The following is an 18,107-nucleotide window of genomic DNA, read 5'->3' on the forward strand; positions in this document are numbered from 1 at the left end:
AAAAGAGCCTGCTTAAAAAAATTTTAATTTGATCTTCAGGACATATTTATTACTGATATAAACTTGAAGAAATATGAATATTGTGAACTACCAAATTGTTTATTAGGTTAAACTTTGTATATTTATTTATAACCCTAAATTGTTGATATCATACTTTAAACAAATATGGAATAGTTTAGTTGAATCAGCATACACACATTTTCTCTCTCTTTCTCTATTCAATTCATCGCCTATTGACATTACTCGAAAGAACTCTAAACTTCCCCGACTGCCGAGGCAAACTGTATTTAAAATGTTTATAGCTTGTTATTAAACTTAACCAAATCTTTTATTCCCAATTTACAGTAATCCCATATCTGTTAAATAATGTTTATTTAACTTGTAATTTTCATCAATAAATTTGATTTTTTTAATTTAAAAAAATAAGTCAATCTGTCTTTTTTTTATTGTCAAATTATTTATTTTGTATTAAAAATAAATAAACATGAGAAAAATTTTACAGCATACTAGCAAAATTTATTATACTCATATAATAAAATACTGTGTGAGCGTCTACATAAAGACCAAAACCAACCGGCAGTTTTAGAAGTTTTCAACTGCTAGGGTGAAGTAGGTGTAATTTTATTCTGATTCTACACATAAGTGTACATCATTATTTTGAGAAAGCAGCTGCTATTAGAGAAAATTAACAATATTTTAATAATACTTGTGTAACTTCTTTACATCAGATAACGCATTACACATCACAACCCGTGCCAAAGAGTTCAAAAATGCTCAGAAATTAAAAAAATGATGTAAAGATTAGAGCAGACAGTAAAAATTGCTGCTTGAAACCACAAGTCTGCTCAACCAAAGTATATATCATTTACAGAATTTCATTTACTCTCTTTTTATTTTTTATAACATTTTAAGGATAAATAATTGCGATATAATACAATTAGTGGTAAAATTGAAGTCATAATGTTACTTATTGGCTTCAATCCATCACAAGTTTTTCCTCTCAGACCTATTGGCCCATACCAGGTGAATAATTGAAAGTTTGCTGTACGTAAAACATAACTAACCCATTAGCCACTTATCATGGTATTAAATATATTTTTAAACATTATTATGGGCTCAAATTTTAAAGTTTATGTATTAACATTAAACAAAAGAACATGTAGGTACTATACATATAAATACGTCTAGAAAAACAATGTAAATCAACGTATAATACTATATTTTTTGGAATTTTTCTAACCAGTACTGTAATTGAATTGTCGGTAATGTTATATTTTTAGTGAAACGATCGATTGGTGTTTTATTTTGTAAAACTTTATTTTTGGATTTCTCTGACACATGTTGTTTTCTGCAGTATAATTTATGGTTAGAGTAAACAAACAAGATGCTGGTTGACGTCCTTAACCGTTTTCTTGTTATTACGGTGGTGGTGTACTTTGAATTTTGCAAACATGGCAGAGCTTTATAATGAGTTTGATCGTGTTTTCTCCAAAATGCAACTATATTGCAACTTGTTTCGTTATCTAAAAAGTAGTAGGCTCAGTAACCAAGACACAATAAAATTGAATTTTTTGTGAGTTTGCGCTTCAACCTTGCCCTTTTAGCGTGTTATGGTTAGAATTATGTCAGGACACAAATGTCATGTTTTAAAAAAGCTGTGTAAAAATAAAGATAAATGAATGAATACAATTTTTTACATAAAGAATTAAATTTTCTATAAAACTACACCAAATATGATGGATTATAAGTATGTTTTGCACTAAACAATTTCTTGATTTCAAAAAATTCCCCAAAAAATTAAAAAAAAAACTTATTTTAAAATAAAAATAAATTTTATATAATTCACATTCTTACAAATTACAATATGTTATAGCCTGTTTCTATATCTAAAAAAACAACTGTTAGTCAACAAAAAAAAATTAAAACTTTTTGTGAGAGTTTTGATAAACCATTGCATTTTTTGCATATTTAATTGGATTTGTACAAGGAGGTTAGGTGCAGGAATATTGAGTGGCTAATGGGTTAATAAGATACATGGCACAAAAGGTGGCCGGGTGATGCAAATTATATACAACATAATGTACCAGATATCCATGAGTATAGTCCCTGCCCGCTTAGCTTAAAAAGCATGCATCCAGAAAATTTTATTGGAGTAAACATTTATGATCTAAAATCATGCTTTTCAATGGATGGGACAATTTTGTACTCTTTATAACATAGTGAGGGGGAGACTACTCAATAATTTAAAATATCAACACCAAACCTCAAAACCAGATTACTTATGTTCGAAGAAAACCTCAGCAGACTGCCTTTTAGATCAAAATAAAAGACTTCTAGTTTTCACAATTACACATGTTTTATAAACAATTTTACTACAAAGTATTACAAGTTGGTGAGTTGGACCTCCTCATTATTATGGGAGGGGGAGGGGGAAGAATTGTTCCACATTCCAAAAAGCATAATATTAGGTCAAAGAACTGAAAGTTCATACCCGGCATGAACGATCATGACAAAGTTTAGAGAGGACACGACTACACAGACACCTGCTATATCCAATGGACTTTAAACAAACAGCATTAACAATTGCACAGAGTTCATCAAAAAGAACACATCAATAAACAACTAAAACAAATTACAAAATACTCTTAGAACCACAGCCGTTGCTTCCACTAAATAAGCAGTAAAACAACTAGTGTACAACTAAAAATAAAATTATGTAGACAAAACTAAGAAAAATATAACTTTGTATATATATTATAGTCTCTTATTTACACTCAATGTATTCGAGGTACAAACATTGGATTTTGGACCACAATAACTAATGTACCATTCTAAAAACAGAATTCCAAATGGTAGCAAAATATTCCATATTGCTTAGTCCATAAGTAACAGTTCTTTAAAAAATCAAAAGAACTAAAATAAGAATTGGATAAAGCCAACTAAAATGCAATTAACGCTACTTCTAATAAAGTATAACAATTCAAATAAGTTTGTTAGCATCCAATTAGACACATGCTAATGATTTAAACAGTAAAAACACTTTTATAAACAATAAATATTTTGATAAGTTAAATAAACCGTTCAATTTTGAAAATAACAACCCAGAAAGTTGGATCGCTTAACCTTTGAGGTTATGTCTAAGAGAGAGAGAGAGCCCTTCTTATTAGTTTAATGTCTTGAAACAAACGTTTTAAATTTAGATGCAGGAAAATTAGTATTAGTTTTGTAAAGCTTTTTTGGAATAAATGGGATAATAAATCTTTAGGATGTCTTGTAGACATTTATAATTATTTTAGAATATCCAATTATAGAAAAAGAATAAAAAATAACTTTTTGAAATATAAAAACATCTTCTTTAAACAATTATTGGAATCTGTGTTATTACTTTTAAACCCCAAACTGTTCTAAGGGGAAAAGTGAGCTATTCTCAAATTCATACAAATATGTTGTGCTATACTGTAATATCGTGTCTAATCTCGAACAGAAAAGAACTTACTTTATGCATTTTGTTAGTTTCTTAAAAAATATAACAAATTATTCAATCTGAACAAATAGATAAACTCACAGTCATAAATAAAACCATGGTTTGTAATATTTAACTCAATATTTTGCTACCGTTTGACCCCTTCACACGAAAGTCACACACAGGCCAACTGCTATCTCTTGTGCAGTGAGAGCTTCCAGTGATGATCACCTCTCCGCTGTAGCTCGTGGACAGTGTGGCGGCCCCAGCGCATCCACACCACGCCGTACAGTGTGCACAGGACTATCAGGACGTAGAAGCCATCCAGCCACTTGACACACTCGCCTGCGCCGGTGGTGCATTGCTAGAACACGGATACCGTTCATGTTAGTGGCAAGCTCGATCTCACTTGTACACACAGAGGCCAAACGCTATCTCTTGTGCAGTGAGAGCTTTCAGTGATGATCACCTCTCCGCTGCAGCTCGTGGACGGTATGTGAACAGCCCATGACGCAACTGTTTGGTAAACATATCGTATGGCTATCTCAAGGGACTCGTACGCCTGTAGGGAATGAAGTCTACACTGTTTGTAATTTTGAAAAGTAAACAACTTCAAACCATAAACATGGAAGTTTTATTTATATAAATAAAAAAATTGCAACAGAATTATAAATTATTACTTACGTAACTAACTTAAAGTCTTCCTATTCACACAACATTAAGACGAGTCTTACACAATTAACTAATTAAAACTCCCACTCATATTAATTCTTGTAAAAATAACATTTTGGTTAATTTCACTAATAATTTATATTCAATTAGCTCTTCTGATAAGACTGTCAAAAATGTGTATAAGTGACTCAAAGGCCAAAATAAGAATAGATGGAGAAATGTCGGAAAACTTCCTTATCAACACTGGAGTAAGGCAGGGAGATGGGATTTCTCCCACTCTCTTCAACCTGGCTGTGGAAGAGGTATTACAAAAAGTTAAAAGACTACAAAGAGGGGTTAAATTAGGAGTGGACCTGAACGTAATGGCATTTGCGGATGATGTTAGTGATCTTGTCAGAAAGTTTGGATGACCTCCTCTCCACACTAACAAAAAGTTTTATTAAAGAATGTCAAACAGTAGGCTTAGAGCTAAATGAAGATAAAAACTAAAATTATTCATTTTGGAAGACATGCTGGAAATGTGTGAGAACAAACTTAAGCATTGACAACTACTCGATTGGCTGTGTAGAAAGTTTTAAATATTTGGGTGTAACAATAAACAGCAAAAACGTGGAGGATATAGAGATACAAAGCAAATTAGCTAATGCAAATAGGTGTCTTGGGGCGTGTAAAAAACTCTTTACGTCAAGATTGTTGTCACAATGCTCCAAAATAAGAATTTATAAAACAATCATTCAACCAGTCCTAATGTATGGAAGTGAAATATGGACATTAACGAAGAAAAATGAGGGGCGGTTGATTGTTTTTGAGAATAAAGTTCTCCGAAAAATATTTGGACCAATATGTGATGAAGGGGTGTGGCGAATAAGAAAAAATAGAGAATTACGCAATGTATACCAAGATCCTGATATTGTGGCTTTGGTGAAGGCAAAGAGAATTAGCTGGCTAGGACATGTACATCGGAGACAGGAGGGCACAAGGTTAAAAGAGGTCTACCAGGCGGTGGTACCGGCAGGAAGGCGCCCTTTGGGTAGGCCAAAGATAAGATGGTGCAATCAAGTGGTCGAAGATGTGACCTGGTGTGGAGGGTCTGTGGATCTGGCGGAAGACAGGGTGGCGTGGAAGAGGATCATAGACGAAGGCAAAGAATCGACTGAGATTTGTTACGCCCCGGCAGTAAGTAAGTAAGTAAGTAGCTCTTCTGAGGAGCACTTTGTTGATAATATTTCTCATGTAATACCTGATACCTGGATCATACAGGTAATGAACCAAATAAAAGTTACAATTGTGGTTGCAAAATAGTTTTAATACAAAACAAATAGAAAATCTAATACAAGGGTTATTCAATAAGTAACAAAACAAATTATTACTGTTCAAAAACGGCTGGATTGACCCATAAAGTTGGCAACCTTGTGATGACATCTAATCAGCTGTTCAATCATATTTTGTAAACATAGCCTCAAATTTACTCAGTTAACAATGACGAGTCCGCACCATGGAAGAACAACGTGCCTTGATCAGAATTTTAGTCACGGAAGGTGAGAAAACCCACGAAAGAATGTTATAAGTGTAAGACAGTTGTTTGAATCGATCGAATGTTTAAAAATGGATAGAACAGTTTCAAAGTGGTCGCATAAAAGTTTCTGACAAGTAACTCGATGGACGATGGTACTTCCTCTCTTGAATCTGAGATTGACACGTTAATTTGGAACAATACGAGTATCACTGTTGAACTGATGTGTAAAATTAAATGCGAATGTTGAAAACTGTCCATAAAATTATTCACAACAAACTGCAGTACAAGAAAACCTGTGTGAGATGGGTACCCAGATAACTCACGGATGCTCACAAAGAAACCAGGGTTCAAATAAGTTTTTTCAAAGATATTTTGGAAAGAATTACGTGTGATGAAACATGGATCCACCACTATGAGTCAGAGTTCCCAGGAGGACTGACTGGTTGGGATATATAAGTCTGACCTTCAGTCACAGTTGGGATCGGTATAGGCGGAAGGGTGCGATGCTTCACAGACATAGATCAGATAGCTTCTGACCTGCAGAATGCTATAATCAATAGCTTCCATGACAATTGCCCATTGCGACGGGGGAAGAGTCGAACCAATAGTAAGTGGTGGACTGCAGACCTCGCTCGCAAAAGGGCTAATGTCAGGAAGCTGTACAATCAATGCAAAAGGAGCCGTATCTGGGAGTCCTATCATAGAGCTCTAACAGAATACAGCCTAGCAATTAAAAAAGCAAAACAAAGTTCCTGGAGGCAGTTTACACAGAAGGTAAATGAGTTAAGCGCGGCAGCTAGACTGCAACGCTTGCTAGCCTCAAGTCCAACCGGTCACTTGGGATCTTTAAGGTCCCAGGGAGGTCAACACACTTCCGGGTCTAGTGATAGCCTCAAACTTCTCCTTGAGACTCACTTCCCTGATTGTATCTTTGAGAATGACGACACTGGAACGTCTGGTAATCACGAGGCAGGCTCACGGCCAAGAGCTTGTCGTGGTAGCTGGGCCATTGCCAGAAGGATTGTCACTCTCTCTAAAGCCAAATGGGCAATTTCTAAATTTGCCCCTTTCAAATCTGCAGGAGGGGATGGAATCTTTCCGGCCCTGCTTCAACAAGGGCCGGAGAATCTCCTTACCCTTCTATGTGAACTATTCAGGGCGAGCCTAGCCTATGGGTACATACCACAAGTCTGGCGTCTCAACAGGGTGGTCTTCATCCCTAAAAAAAGGGAGAGCGGACTACTCTGTCCCTAAATCTTTTCGTCCCATCAGTTTATCTTCGTTTCTACTGAAAACATTAGAAAGACTGGTGGAGAGGCACCTGAGAAAGGGAGTTCTCTCAGACACTCCCCTTCATCGCAACCAACATGCATACCAGCAAGGCAAATCCTGTGAATCAGCACTGCACCAATTAGTCAGTAGGATTGAGGATAGCCTGTCCGCCAAGGAATTGGCATTGTGCACCTTCATAGACATTGAAGGAGCTTTCGACAATGCCAAATTCACTGCAATGGTAAGTGGAGCACAGCGACATGGCCTCGAGCCAGCTCTGTGCCGGTGGCTTAGGGCCATGCTGTGCTCCAGACGGATCAGGGCCGATCTCAATGAAGTATCGCTTGTGATCGCACCCACAAGGGGATGTCCTCAAGGAGGCATCCTGTCACCTCTACTGTGGAATCTAGTAGTAGATGGTCTACTTGAGGACCTTACTAACAACGGAATCTATGTCCAAGGATATGCAGACGACATAGTCCTTATGGTACAGGGAAAAATACACAAATGTTGTTGTTGATATCATGAATACCAACCTTCAACATGTACACAACTGGTGTCAGGGAGAGGGACTGAAAGTAAATCCCTCTAAGACAGTAGTTGTACCATTCACTAGAAAAAAGAACCTAGAGTCTCTTTCTAGGCTGAAACTCGCATCCACTCAGCTGGAGTGGTCAAAGACAGTCAAATATTTAGGACTGACTCTAGACCATAAGCTTACGTGGAACGATCATCTTAATAATATCCTGCACAAAGCAAAGTGGGCGCTCATGACGTCCAGGAGACTTGCAGGAATCTCATGGGGCGTAAAACCCCATATAGCACTATGGCTTTACAAAGCAGTTGTAAGGCCTCAAATCACTTATGGTTCATTAGTCTGGTGGACAAAGGTGAATCAGGTAACTGCCAAAGCTAAGCTTGAAAGCTTACAAAGGCTTGGCACAATCTTTGTAACCGGAGCATTCAGGAGCAGTCCCTCAGCGACCCTCGAGGTGGCTTTAGGACTTCTACCTCTTGATGTTCATATAAAAGCTGAAGCGCGTAAGTCAGCTTATCGGCTGATGGTTGCTGGCTTGTGGAGGAATGGCGCGTCTAACGCGAGCCATGGCGCCATCACTGAAGCTGTAAACCCAAGCGCTATTCTCGAAATGGTCTCCGACACAATGAGAACGGAGTTCGTATTCAATAAGCCATTCTCTGTTGACTTCTACTCCAGAGATGAGTGGAAATCGCAAGATAACATCCCAACAATAAGAAAGAGCTTTGTCTGGTACACGGATGGCTCGCTTATTAAGGGTAGAACTGGATATGGAGTGTTTAGTCAATCCCCTAGAACTGCCCTTAGCGGCAGTTTGGGTCGGAACTGCTCCATATTTCAAGCCGAAATCTATGGTATCCTAGCCTGTGCCAACCTAGGCCTCACCAGAAGGTACCAGGAAATGAACATCTGTATAATGTCAGACAGTCAGGCAGCTCTTAAAGCTCTTGACTCCAACAGCATTTCATCCAAGCTTGTGTGGGAGTGCTTTAACACTCTCTGCAAGCTTGGATCACGCAACTGTGTGCGTCTTGGTTGGGTACCGGGCCATACAGGCATAGGTGGCAACGAATGCGCCGACAGGCTTGCCAAAAGCGGAGCAAGCATGCCATACACCGGTCCAGAACCGAGTTGTGGTATAAGCAAGTCAGCCGCTTATCAAAGTATAAACAAATGGTCCAGGAAGACACACCGCTTGCGGTGGCAGAGTCACCAAGGACAAGCACTCGGCAAAAGACTGCTTGCCGATTCTAGCTCCGGATTCACCAGATGGCTGATGGGGCTGGGGAGGGATCGGGTTAAGCAAGTGATTGCCTTGATCACTGGACACGGCCACTTCAGGAAACACCTAAACACTCTAGGTTTACGAAATGAGGACTCGGAGTGTAGACTCTGCAATAAGTCTGAAGAGACTGCAAAACACATAATACTGGACTGTGAGAGACTGGGAGCAAGGAGAAGGGCTCTTTTCGGTGATAAACAACCAGGCGACGAACCAGATGCTAGTATCGGGGAAAAGCTTCTTAGCCTAATTAAGGGCACGAAGATAGGCTTACCCCTCTAACATCAAAGGGGCACACAATAAGCTCAGGTTGACGTGTGAGGATCTAGGAATCCACCCCAATATCCCAAAGGAAAAAAAAAAAAAATGAGTCAGAGTCAAAACGAGAGGGCTGAGTGGAAGCATGCAACTTCTCCCACTCGCAAAAATTTTCAGAAACCCTCAGCCATCTGCCGGTAAAAGACAAGCTTATAGAATTCTGGGATTTTCAGGGGCCAATTTATTGTGATTTTCTTGAAGAGATAAGACCTGCCAATCAAACAAAATGCACAAGCTCTTGGCTGAAGGGGCGATTTTGTGTCATGACAGCCTGTCCACATATGGCACAGCTGACAAAAGAAACTGAGCTGTGAGATCCTGCCACATCCCCTCTACAGCACTGATCTCGCCCAAACAGAATTCCATATCTTTGGAACCTTTAAAGAGGTTTACAAGGGAAAATTTTCAATCCAATGAAGAGATGAAAAAAGTTGCAAAAGTGGCTTCGAGATCAACTTAAAAAATTGTATGCCAAGGACATTTTGAAAGTAGCACAAAAATGAGACAAGTAATAAGTATTGCTGGGGACTATGTTGAAAAGTAACTACAGTTTTGTACTGACTGAATAAACCGTTTTTGAGCAATAGTAATTTGTCTAGTTACTTATTGAATGACCCTCATAAATTGATGAAGTAGAAAAGATTACAGCATAAAGTCTCAAGCTCTAAAAGTATTGATTTTTATTGCATGTCAATTACTTGGTCAAAAAACTATTCTTTTCATTAAAGAACCATTAATTGTTATGTTATGTCAATAACATTTGTTTTTAATCAATGTTTCGAGTTAGGACATTTTTTGCATTTAGTCAAAGTATTGAAAGCTATTCCAATTTATAAAAAGAGTGATAAATAAATACCTCAGAATTATTGTCCTTCATCTATTGTTCCTATATTTTCAAAAATATTGGAATCTATAATGCACAAGCAAATTTAATTTGATTTAAACATTTGATCTTTTTACTGAGTCACAATTTGGCTTTCGAAGGCAGTGGTTAACAACAACTGCTGTTATGGATATTACAAACCATTCCCTTAATGAAATACATAATAATGAGTGTGTGGCTCTCTCATTGTTGGATTTAAGTAAAGTATTTGACTGTGTCCTTTTTAGTATTATTCTGAGGTAACTTAATTTTTATGGGTTATCAAAACATTTATATACAATTATCAATTATTATATGACTAATAGAAAGCCATATGTTTCAATTCAAGGTAAAAAATTCACCTGTGGAGAAAGTTACTATTAGAGTGCTACAAGGATCAGTACTTGACCCATTTTTCTTCAATATTTTAATTCATGATATGTTAAAAGATGTATCTGAAGGTTCTGTTATTTGTGCAGATGACACTTCTATTTTTTCCTGTAATAAGAATCCCATCAATCTTCAAATTCAATCTAGCTATTCCAGCCTGACTGGCGGTATTATTATTTTCCATATTATATAGCCCTAAACTGTGGATTGACTAATAAAAATAACATCGTACCTTTGTTTAATAGGTCAAACTTTAGTCATAAACACTACTATAGTTTTGACTTCTAGTAAGTCATCTCTCTGGCAACAATAGGGCTATGTAATAGAGAAAATAACAATTGTTCGACTCATTGGAAGATAGCACTTGTGCGCAAAAACAAGCCACTGAACTCACCTCTATGAGCGAGGCACAGGAACAGTTGTTGTCAGGATCATTGGAACAGTAGCTGGATGAGAACCCATCAACAAAGAGGAGAATGAGAGAGTTGGGCCAAGATGTGCCCAGGTTAGCCAGCGTGTTAAGCAGAGTCATGTATGTGCCACCCATGTTGGGATCACTGATCCGGGCGAAAAATGACAACTGGGAGACGAACATTGAGTACAGCGTTATCTGAAATCAAGTGTTCTAGTGTTAAGAGTAGTGTTAGGTTCCATCGTAGCTATTTTGTGGGTTTTAATTGATATATGTTAATTTTCATGAGATGTCTAAGTAAACTTATAATTTAAAATGATAAAATCTAGAGTTAAATGTGTCATGATATGAAATGTAGAATTTTAGTATCCAAAATACAAAGAAGTTTTTATTTACCTGGTGAAGACCGTATAGTAAGATCAGTAGAACGTAGTAGTGGAAAGGAATATGGTCCTTGGTTATCAAATGGGGAGTCAACCACACAAACGCAGCCGCTAACAAGTTGAACGCCAGTCTGCACAATAAATCCCAATTCAGAAACTCAAGATATTGACAAGTAGCGTGAGAAATTGGCACTCAAGGTGTTGTACAGTGATAGTCAACTAACTATACCATGTGTCGTTAATGGTAATTATTGATTGAGGTTCTAAGATGCTTATACCTCAAACAAAACAAATTTATCAATAATGAAAGAAAAACTTACCTATAAGGGATTGCTTTGGTGTACACGTCCATGGGAGCATCACTGACCAGATACCTGGTGAGTAGCAAGGGTAGAGATACCTGCAGTGGTATTAGGAAGAGAGCAACCATTGCAAACTGCTCCCTGGGCACCCCGGCCTCCACCAACTTCAGTCCTGCTATGGCATCACAGGCACAAAAGCTGACCTGGACAAAATTCAATTACCGTTAATTACAAGGGCAGAGATACATGCAGTAGTATCAAGAAGAGAGTGACCATACCAAAACCTAAAAATATTTATTAGGGTTCTAGAACATTTATAAGATTTTTTGGCATTCCTTTTTAAAAAGATTGTGAACATTTTTGTAGGAAATAAAGCTGTCAATCTTTTCTTGTGAAAATGAGGCAATACAAAACAAAAACTGAGGCACAAACTGTTTTTTAAATGGCAGAAAAAGGCTCTGAGGGTAATTAAAAAATGTATCTGCTAGGGAATCCTGTGTGCCATTGTTTAAAGAGTATCAAATAATGACTCTCCCTAATCTTTATATTTACTGTTGCGTGATGGATATCAAGCAATCTTTGAATAATCTTCCTACAAGACGAGAAACACATAATTATTCTACTAGGCAAAACTACCTTCTCGAAACAATACCAGTAAGGTTGGAAAAGACTAAATGTAGTCGTGTGTGTATGAAAATAAAATTATTTAATAAATTGCCAAAAGAATTATGGTGTTTGCCCTTGAAGCAGTTTTAAATAAAACTAAAAAAGTTTCTAAAGGAAATTGTTTTTTTATTCAATCGACGAATATTTGGCCTATGATATTGACATTAGTGTCGTCTAGAGTAGTTTTTAGAGAATACAAAAGGTGTCTGAATCTTGTTGTTTATTTATTTATTTATTGAGTCCTTGTTGTTAGTAAATAACTGTTGTTGAATAATTTGTTGATTATATTGTTACCATTTAGCTCTACTGTTGTTAAATTTTCTTTTTCGAGCATTACTCATGTAAGTCGGATTTGTTAATATTATTATTATAAGGCTTGACTTTGTTAATCGCACATTGTGTGTTTAAAAACAATAAATGATTCTGATAAAAAATGATTCTTTAACCAATATAAACGATCAAGTATCAGAGTTTATTTTGACCCAGAACGTCTAACTGTATTAGTATTTAGATGAGTCTTAGGAATTGATTATCCTAATTTGAAAAACTAGTCATAAATGGTTTTTTTTTAAAAACGAAATATAAAAAGTAAGCAACCCCCGCCCTACCTTGCACGTGAGTAGGATGAGAGCCAAGGTGCGGACGGCCGGCAGCCTCACTATACGCAGCAGCTGCTGGTACGTCCCTTTGATATCCTTGTCTTGCTCGCCGTTATCTTCGTCCGGTGCTTCTCTCTTGAACAGAGCCACCAACGTCGTCGACAACAGAAATATTCCACCCATGTAGTAGAGGAAATCTATAAAATATGTTACATTTAGTATGTCACTTAGTTAGTATATATTATATGTTTTATACCAATAACATATAACTGCAACGTTACTGACATGTTGTTAACGTCTGCACCAACATATTGCCTTTATTTAATTTCTGTTTTATGCTTGTAATAGTGATCCAATATGCCAGCTTTGGTGGGATTTATAAAGCCCCGCCTTCTAGATCGCATGTTGCCTGAGAGCCAATGAGCCACTAATACTTGTCTAAATATCAAGCTGTGCTTACTGTGGCTATTTTTTAAAACCCTTAAGTGATTATGGCAACTGATGAGAAATTAAGTGCTTTAATTAATAATTATAATTATCTTTACTAACCCTCTCCCGCTCGCAAGGCATGAATCGGCACGGCCACCACATAGCCACTGCAGCTTAAACGGCACAGATCGGCACGCACTGCTTTACCCACTAGAGCCGGTAAGTGCTGCTCGAGTAGCAATATTTTGTACTACTATGGGTTGTTTGCTATCAGGAGACCATTTACTTTACTTTTACAGTAGATTTATTCCATTATTTTGCTATTTATATTAGTTGTGGAGAAACAATGGCGTGTTGTAGTCGTACACTTCGTGACAGTGAAATTGATCTCGTTATTAGTAGTGATTTCGACGATTCAAGTGAGTGTAGTGATGTACCAGAACTTTGTGAAGTGGTTGGTGGCATTGTGGATGTAGTTTGGAGTGATTACAGTGGCAGTGGTGACGAGCCAGACAATGACCTTCACCAAGTAACTGCGCAACAAACAACCTCGCGCCAACCGGCGCCCAGCTGTCCGTGTGCCCCCCCCTGGTCTCGTACAATCAACTTCATTGAACCAATATATAGTAAAATAATTAATATATATATAATTATAGTTAATTGCAATGACAGAACGTGTGTAAGTTGAGGTGCCGCATATTTTGACTGAGCGCGACTGGTAGAGCGAATTATTGAGGTTAGAAGCACCGTGAGCGCCTGGAAACAATACGAGTGGGAGAGGGTTAATTATCATATCAATTTTACAATCATTGACAAACTCAAATAAGCACTTAAGTCTTTTAAGACAAGTCGGAAGGAAGGTGTTACAAATTATCTAAAATAAAAAATCCATAGATATGATAAAATAACAGTGATGAGAACATATCATTGTTGTTGGTTCACTTGATCAACAATGCAGTCAGTCTAAATAATGGATCTGTCATATGCAGTGTTACATTGCTCAGCTATAGCACTAATAGTCAGTTACACATCAAATCACACCATAGTTGTTGGTTAACTTGATCAACGATGCTGTCGGTCTAAATAATGGATCTGTCATATGCAGTGTTACATTGCTCAGCTATAGCACTAATAGTCAGTTACACATCAAATCACACCATAGTTGTTGGTTAACTTGATCAACGATGCTGTCGGTCTAAATAATGGATCAGCCATTAAGAGTTTCATCGTCACATTTGCGAGGCGATCCTTCTAAATCTCAGTAATACTGTTGAACCTTTTTATCACTCACTACTGTAAGTCCATACACTGCGAAGAGCTCTGATTGAAAACAAATGAACTGGCTTTGTAGATAACTGGTAGAAGGTACTGCATGCGTAGAACCGGTTCAGATCTGTGAATGATTAAATATGACTCAACTTCCCTCACCTTAGGAATATGGTACATATAAAATATTAACATTTTAATTACAATGTAAATACTTTAAAAAGTAGTTTCTGTATCAAGAACCATAGGTGGGACAGTTGCCTAATATGGAAATTCTTGAGCAATTCTGAGTACCAACTGGACAAGATGATGACGCCTTCTGGCTGGTGCTCTGAGCGCAGGTATGTGTTCCAGAAGTTACATGACTCCAAGGGTATGAATATAAACATAACCCAATGTTAAGGAAGCAGGATTTTCTGGACATTTACCATCATTCAGTGATACAAAAATTCAGTAACACTAACTTTCAAGACTGCAATCTGATCTCTTCCTCCGGTGAATACCTAACAAATGACTACTATGTAGGTTAAAACTAACAAATCACAATGTCTCAATGGTGGGATAGTTGCCTAATATGAACATAAGTACGCAGCTCTGAGTACTTACTGGGTAAGGTGACGACACCCTCTGGCTGGTGCTCTGTGCGCAGGTACGTGTTACAGAAGTCTGCTGACTCCAGGGCGATGAATACAACATATCCCAGGAAGTATCCAGCTGTCTGGCCCACACTGTTACATGTTGACGCCAAGCCCACGTTCTCCCTGGAATTACACCTCAGTTACCAACATTATAACAAAAATATGTCATAACAGTTTGTGTCCTAAGAAAAAGTCCAAAAAGTGTTTTCTATACTTATGTTGAAACTGAATTAATTAACTGAAAACATTAAGTAATTAATTGGAACAGACTTTATGACAAAGCTGAATCACGGCTAATTTCCATGTTTTTCAGTGCCTATTCTCCAATTCCCCTGTCCAGTCTACCATCATGTCTACTTTTAGCCAGATTTCAAGTTCGAAACCAATTATCTAAAGAATAATTTGTACGATTTGCAGGATTATTTTTTTTAATGGTTAAAGATACTGTATTGGAAAGAAAATATGCATTATTATAAATAACTTAATTCTGATATTCCATGCAGTTTAAAACAAAATTAATCAATGCGTTATACATTAATTAGCTGACCAACTGATCAGTCAACCAATGCATAGTCACAGTATGGTTTTGAGAACTTCATCTAGAATGAACCAATATAAAAAATTTACAAGTCCTCCACCACAGACTTTCTACATTTTCTTTTTATGCTGAGCCAAAATACAGTAAGCTTTGACGATGAAACAGTAATTTAAAGGAGAATTAATCATTAAAACTGTCAAAAGATTCTAGTTCATACACAATTCTATAAAGGATGATGGAGCTAGTATCTTCTTTGTAATCAAATAATGACAAATCTACTGTATTGGAGAGTTAGAAATTTATTTGGTATTAGAGCAGGGTATGGAAGTTAAAAGGCCTACCTCTTGAGCATGGTGAGAGCCCAGCCATCGACCGCTATGTCCTGCGTGGCCGCCAGGAAGTTGAGTGCGAAGAAGAGACAGGTGAGTAGGATGGTGTGGGGACCCTTGGGATCGGAGACCCACAGATCTACTCGGTACGAATAGAGCAGGATCATGAAGATACCTATCATGTACTGTCACAGCTTGTGTTAAATATCATTGAAATGAAATGAAAAATGTCTTTATTAGAGGTGAAGTTAGGACCATAAAGTCCTCTCTACCACTTAACCACCACGACATAAGACTTTATCATTGAGATAATACCTGTAACGGGTATAGGCCTAGCCTGTAAACCTAAATCAACTTTTACAATTAATAATACAATAAATAATATTTTTCTATTAATAATAAATTTAAATGAATAGGAAATCCAAACCGACAATTTAATTGCTTAGTTAATGTTATCATTCTCATATTTGAGAATAATCAAATTTCAATTTATTATGAAGCTTAGTTTGTGCATGGTGACATAGCCCGTCACTGACAGTTTTGTAACCTCAAACATAAATCTCAAATGGTAAAGCGGCCATATTTAATAAAAACTCGATAGTTTCTCATCAACATCAAAGAACAAAACTAAACACGGCAAAACGCGTGCCACGATTGGCTAACGTACAGGATTATTCTCATTGGAGGGTAGCGACCCCCGCGGGAACGCAAACTCGTTTTCTGCGCACCGAATTCGAGTGGGTTGTCAACAGAAGTAAAAGCGGATCATTTTTCGACCAGAAAAAACGGAAAATTTTCCGTTTTGAAGGGTATCACTTTTCCCTCTCTGCGCTACTGACGCGGAGTTTGGGAAAGAGAGAGTCTTCTTCCTCGACCTCTTGATGATGTATTACCTTGTGAAACAGTTTTCAAAATTTTTTCAATTATTAATCAGTCTTTTTTCAATGTGATCCAAATTTAAATTTTTCAATTATCTGTGAGGACCGCCGTATCGCCATCATGGGATTTGGTGAATATGTTTAAGAGTATTTAAACCTTTTCGATCAACATTTTTAACTAACCAGACTCTAAATTTTAACTGCTAGGGAGTAGGGGGTATTTTCTAATTAATTATTTCAACCTAATTGGATTTTGTGTTGTAGGATGTTATTTTAAGCATAGCCATAATTTCATTTCATCAAAATCATGTTTCATTAGTATTAGTTTTTATTCAATAAATCTAAAATTTGTTTCTATCAAAATTTTATTTTCATTTTACCACACATAGCTGCCCTACGCCGCACCCATTGTAAAACGACCCTGTAAAGACAAAGAGTCTAAAGCTAATATATTTTTCACAAAACCTATCTTGTTACAATTTATTTTAATGTAACGTATCCGTTACAAATGGCACCCAGCAACGTGGGGCAGCTAAAAGTGGTGTAGCTTAATAATTGTGTAGGGGTTTTCTAATTTGAAATAGACTAAATCAAAATTTAAAAATGATGGATCAGAACTTGGAGAATATTGACAATTCGGGACAGTAGTAGTGAGATGACACTCGCGGAGCTAGCTAATAGGCCTAGATCAGACAGCTCTTTGGCTAATGCGAATAATGTTGAAACGGTGGTAGGCCTAGATAGAACTGATGCATATCAGCAATTGTTGTTTTTGATGACACAACTTAATGACAAATTTGATGGATTAAATAACAAGATGGATGAGGTAAAAACCGATATTTATAACAAGATGGATGACCTAAAAACCGATATTTATAGCAAAATGGATGACGTTCAAACGGGCATGACACAAATTGAACAAAAATTAAACACAAAAATTGAGAACGTTCAAAGTGAATTGAAGGGAGAGATTAAAGTTGTGGGGGAAGAAGTTGAAAACTAAAATTGCTAAAGTCAATCAAAAATTCGATCAAGAGGTTTCACAGATTAGTTCTCGGGTTGATGAGATAGTAAATAAAATCGATAACACATGCAACGGAGATACTGAGCATAAAAGATTATGTAGGGATGAGTGAAAATACTAAGGTAGGCCTAAACGGGGAAGAATCTAAATCAAATTTAAAAGAGGAATCAGACCTACTAGTTTGAGTCGAACAAAGTTCAGACCACTGTGAAAAGCGTAAAAATGGAGGGTAGCGGTCTTAATCAACAACCGGCTTGTAATATTATGGCAGAACTCTATTTGACCGAGTTTGATGAGGGTAATGATAGGACTCACCCTATGAATTTTTTG

General features: G+C 37.0%; 1 protein-coding gene across 1 annotated transcript; it reads right to left on the bottom strand.

Moving 5' to 3' along the window:
* Positions 1 to 2,547: 2,547 nt before the first annotated feature.
* LOC124372934 (acetyl-coenzyme A transporter 1-like) lies at positions 2,548 to 16,072 on the bottom strand. The gene is made up of 7 exons (XM_046831345.1): positions 15,888 to 16,072; positions 14,977 to 15,131; positions 12,685 to 12,872; positions 11,429 to 11,613; positions 11,122 to 11,239; positions 10,708 to 10,923; positions 2,548 to 3,827 (listed from the first exon to the last, which is right to left on the bottom strand). The coding sequence occupies exons 1-7, from the start codon at positions 16,055 to 16,057 to the stop codon at positions 3,657 to 3,659; spliced, it is 1,203 nt and encodes a 400-aa protein (XP_046687301.1). The 5' UTR covers positions 16,058 to 16,072; the 3' UTR covers positions 2,548 to 3,656.
* Positions 16,073 to 18,107: the final 2,035 nt, after the last annotated feature.

Source organism: Homalodisca vitripennis, unplaced genomic scaffold (assembly GCF_021130785.1).
Source record: "Homalodisca vitripennis isolate AUS2020 unplaced genomic scaffold, UT_GWSS_2.1 ScUCBcl_4418;HRSCAF=10570, whole genome shotgun sequence".
Taxonomy (NCBI): domain Eukaryota; kingdom Metazoa; phylum Arthropoda; class Insecta; order Hemiptera; family Cicadellidae; genus Homalodisca; species Homalodisca vitripennis.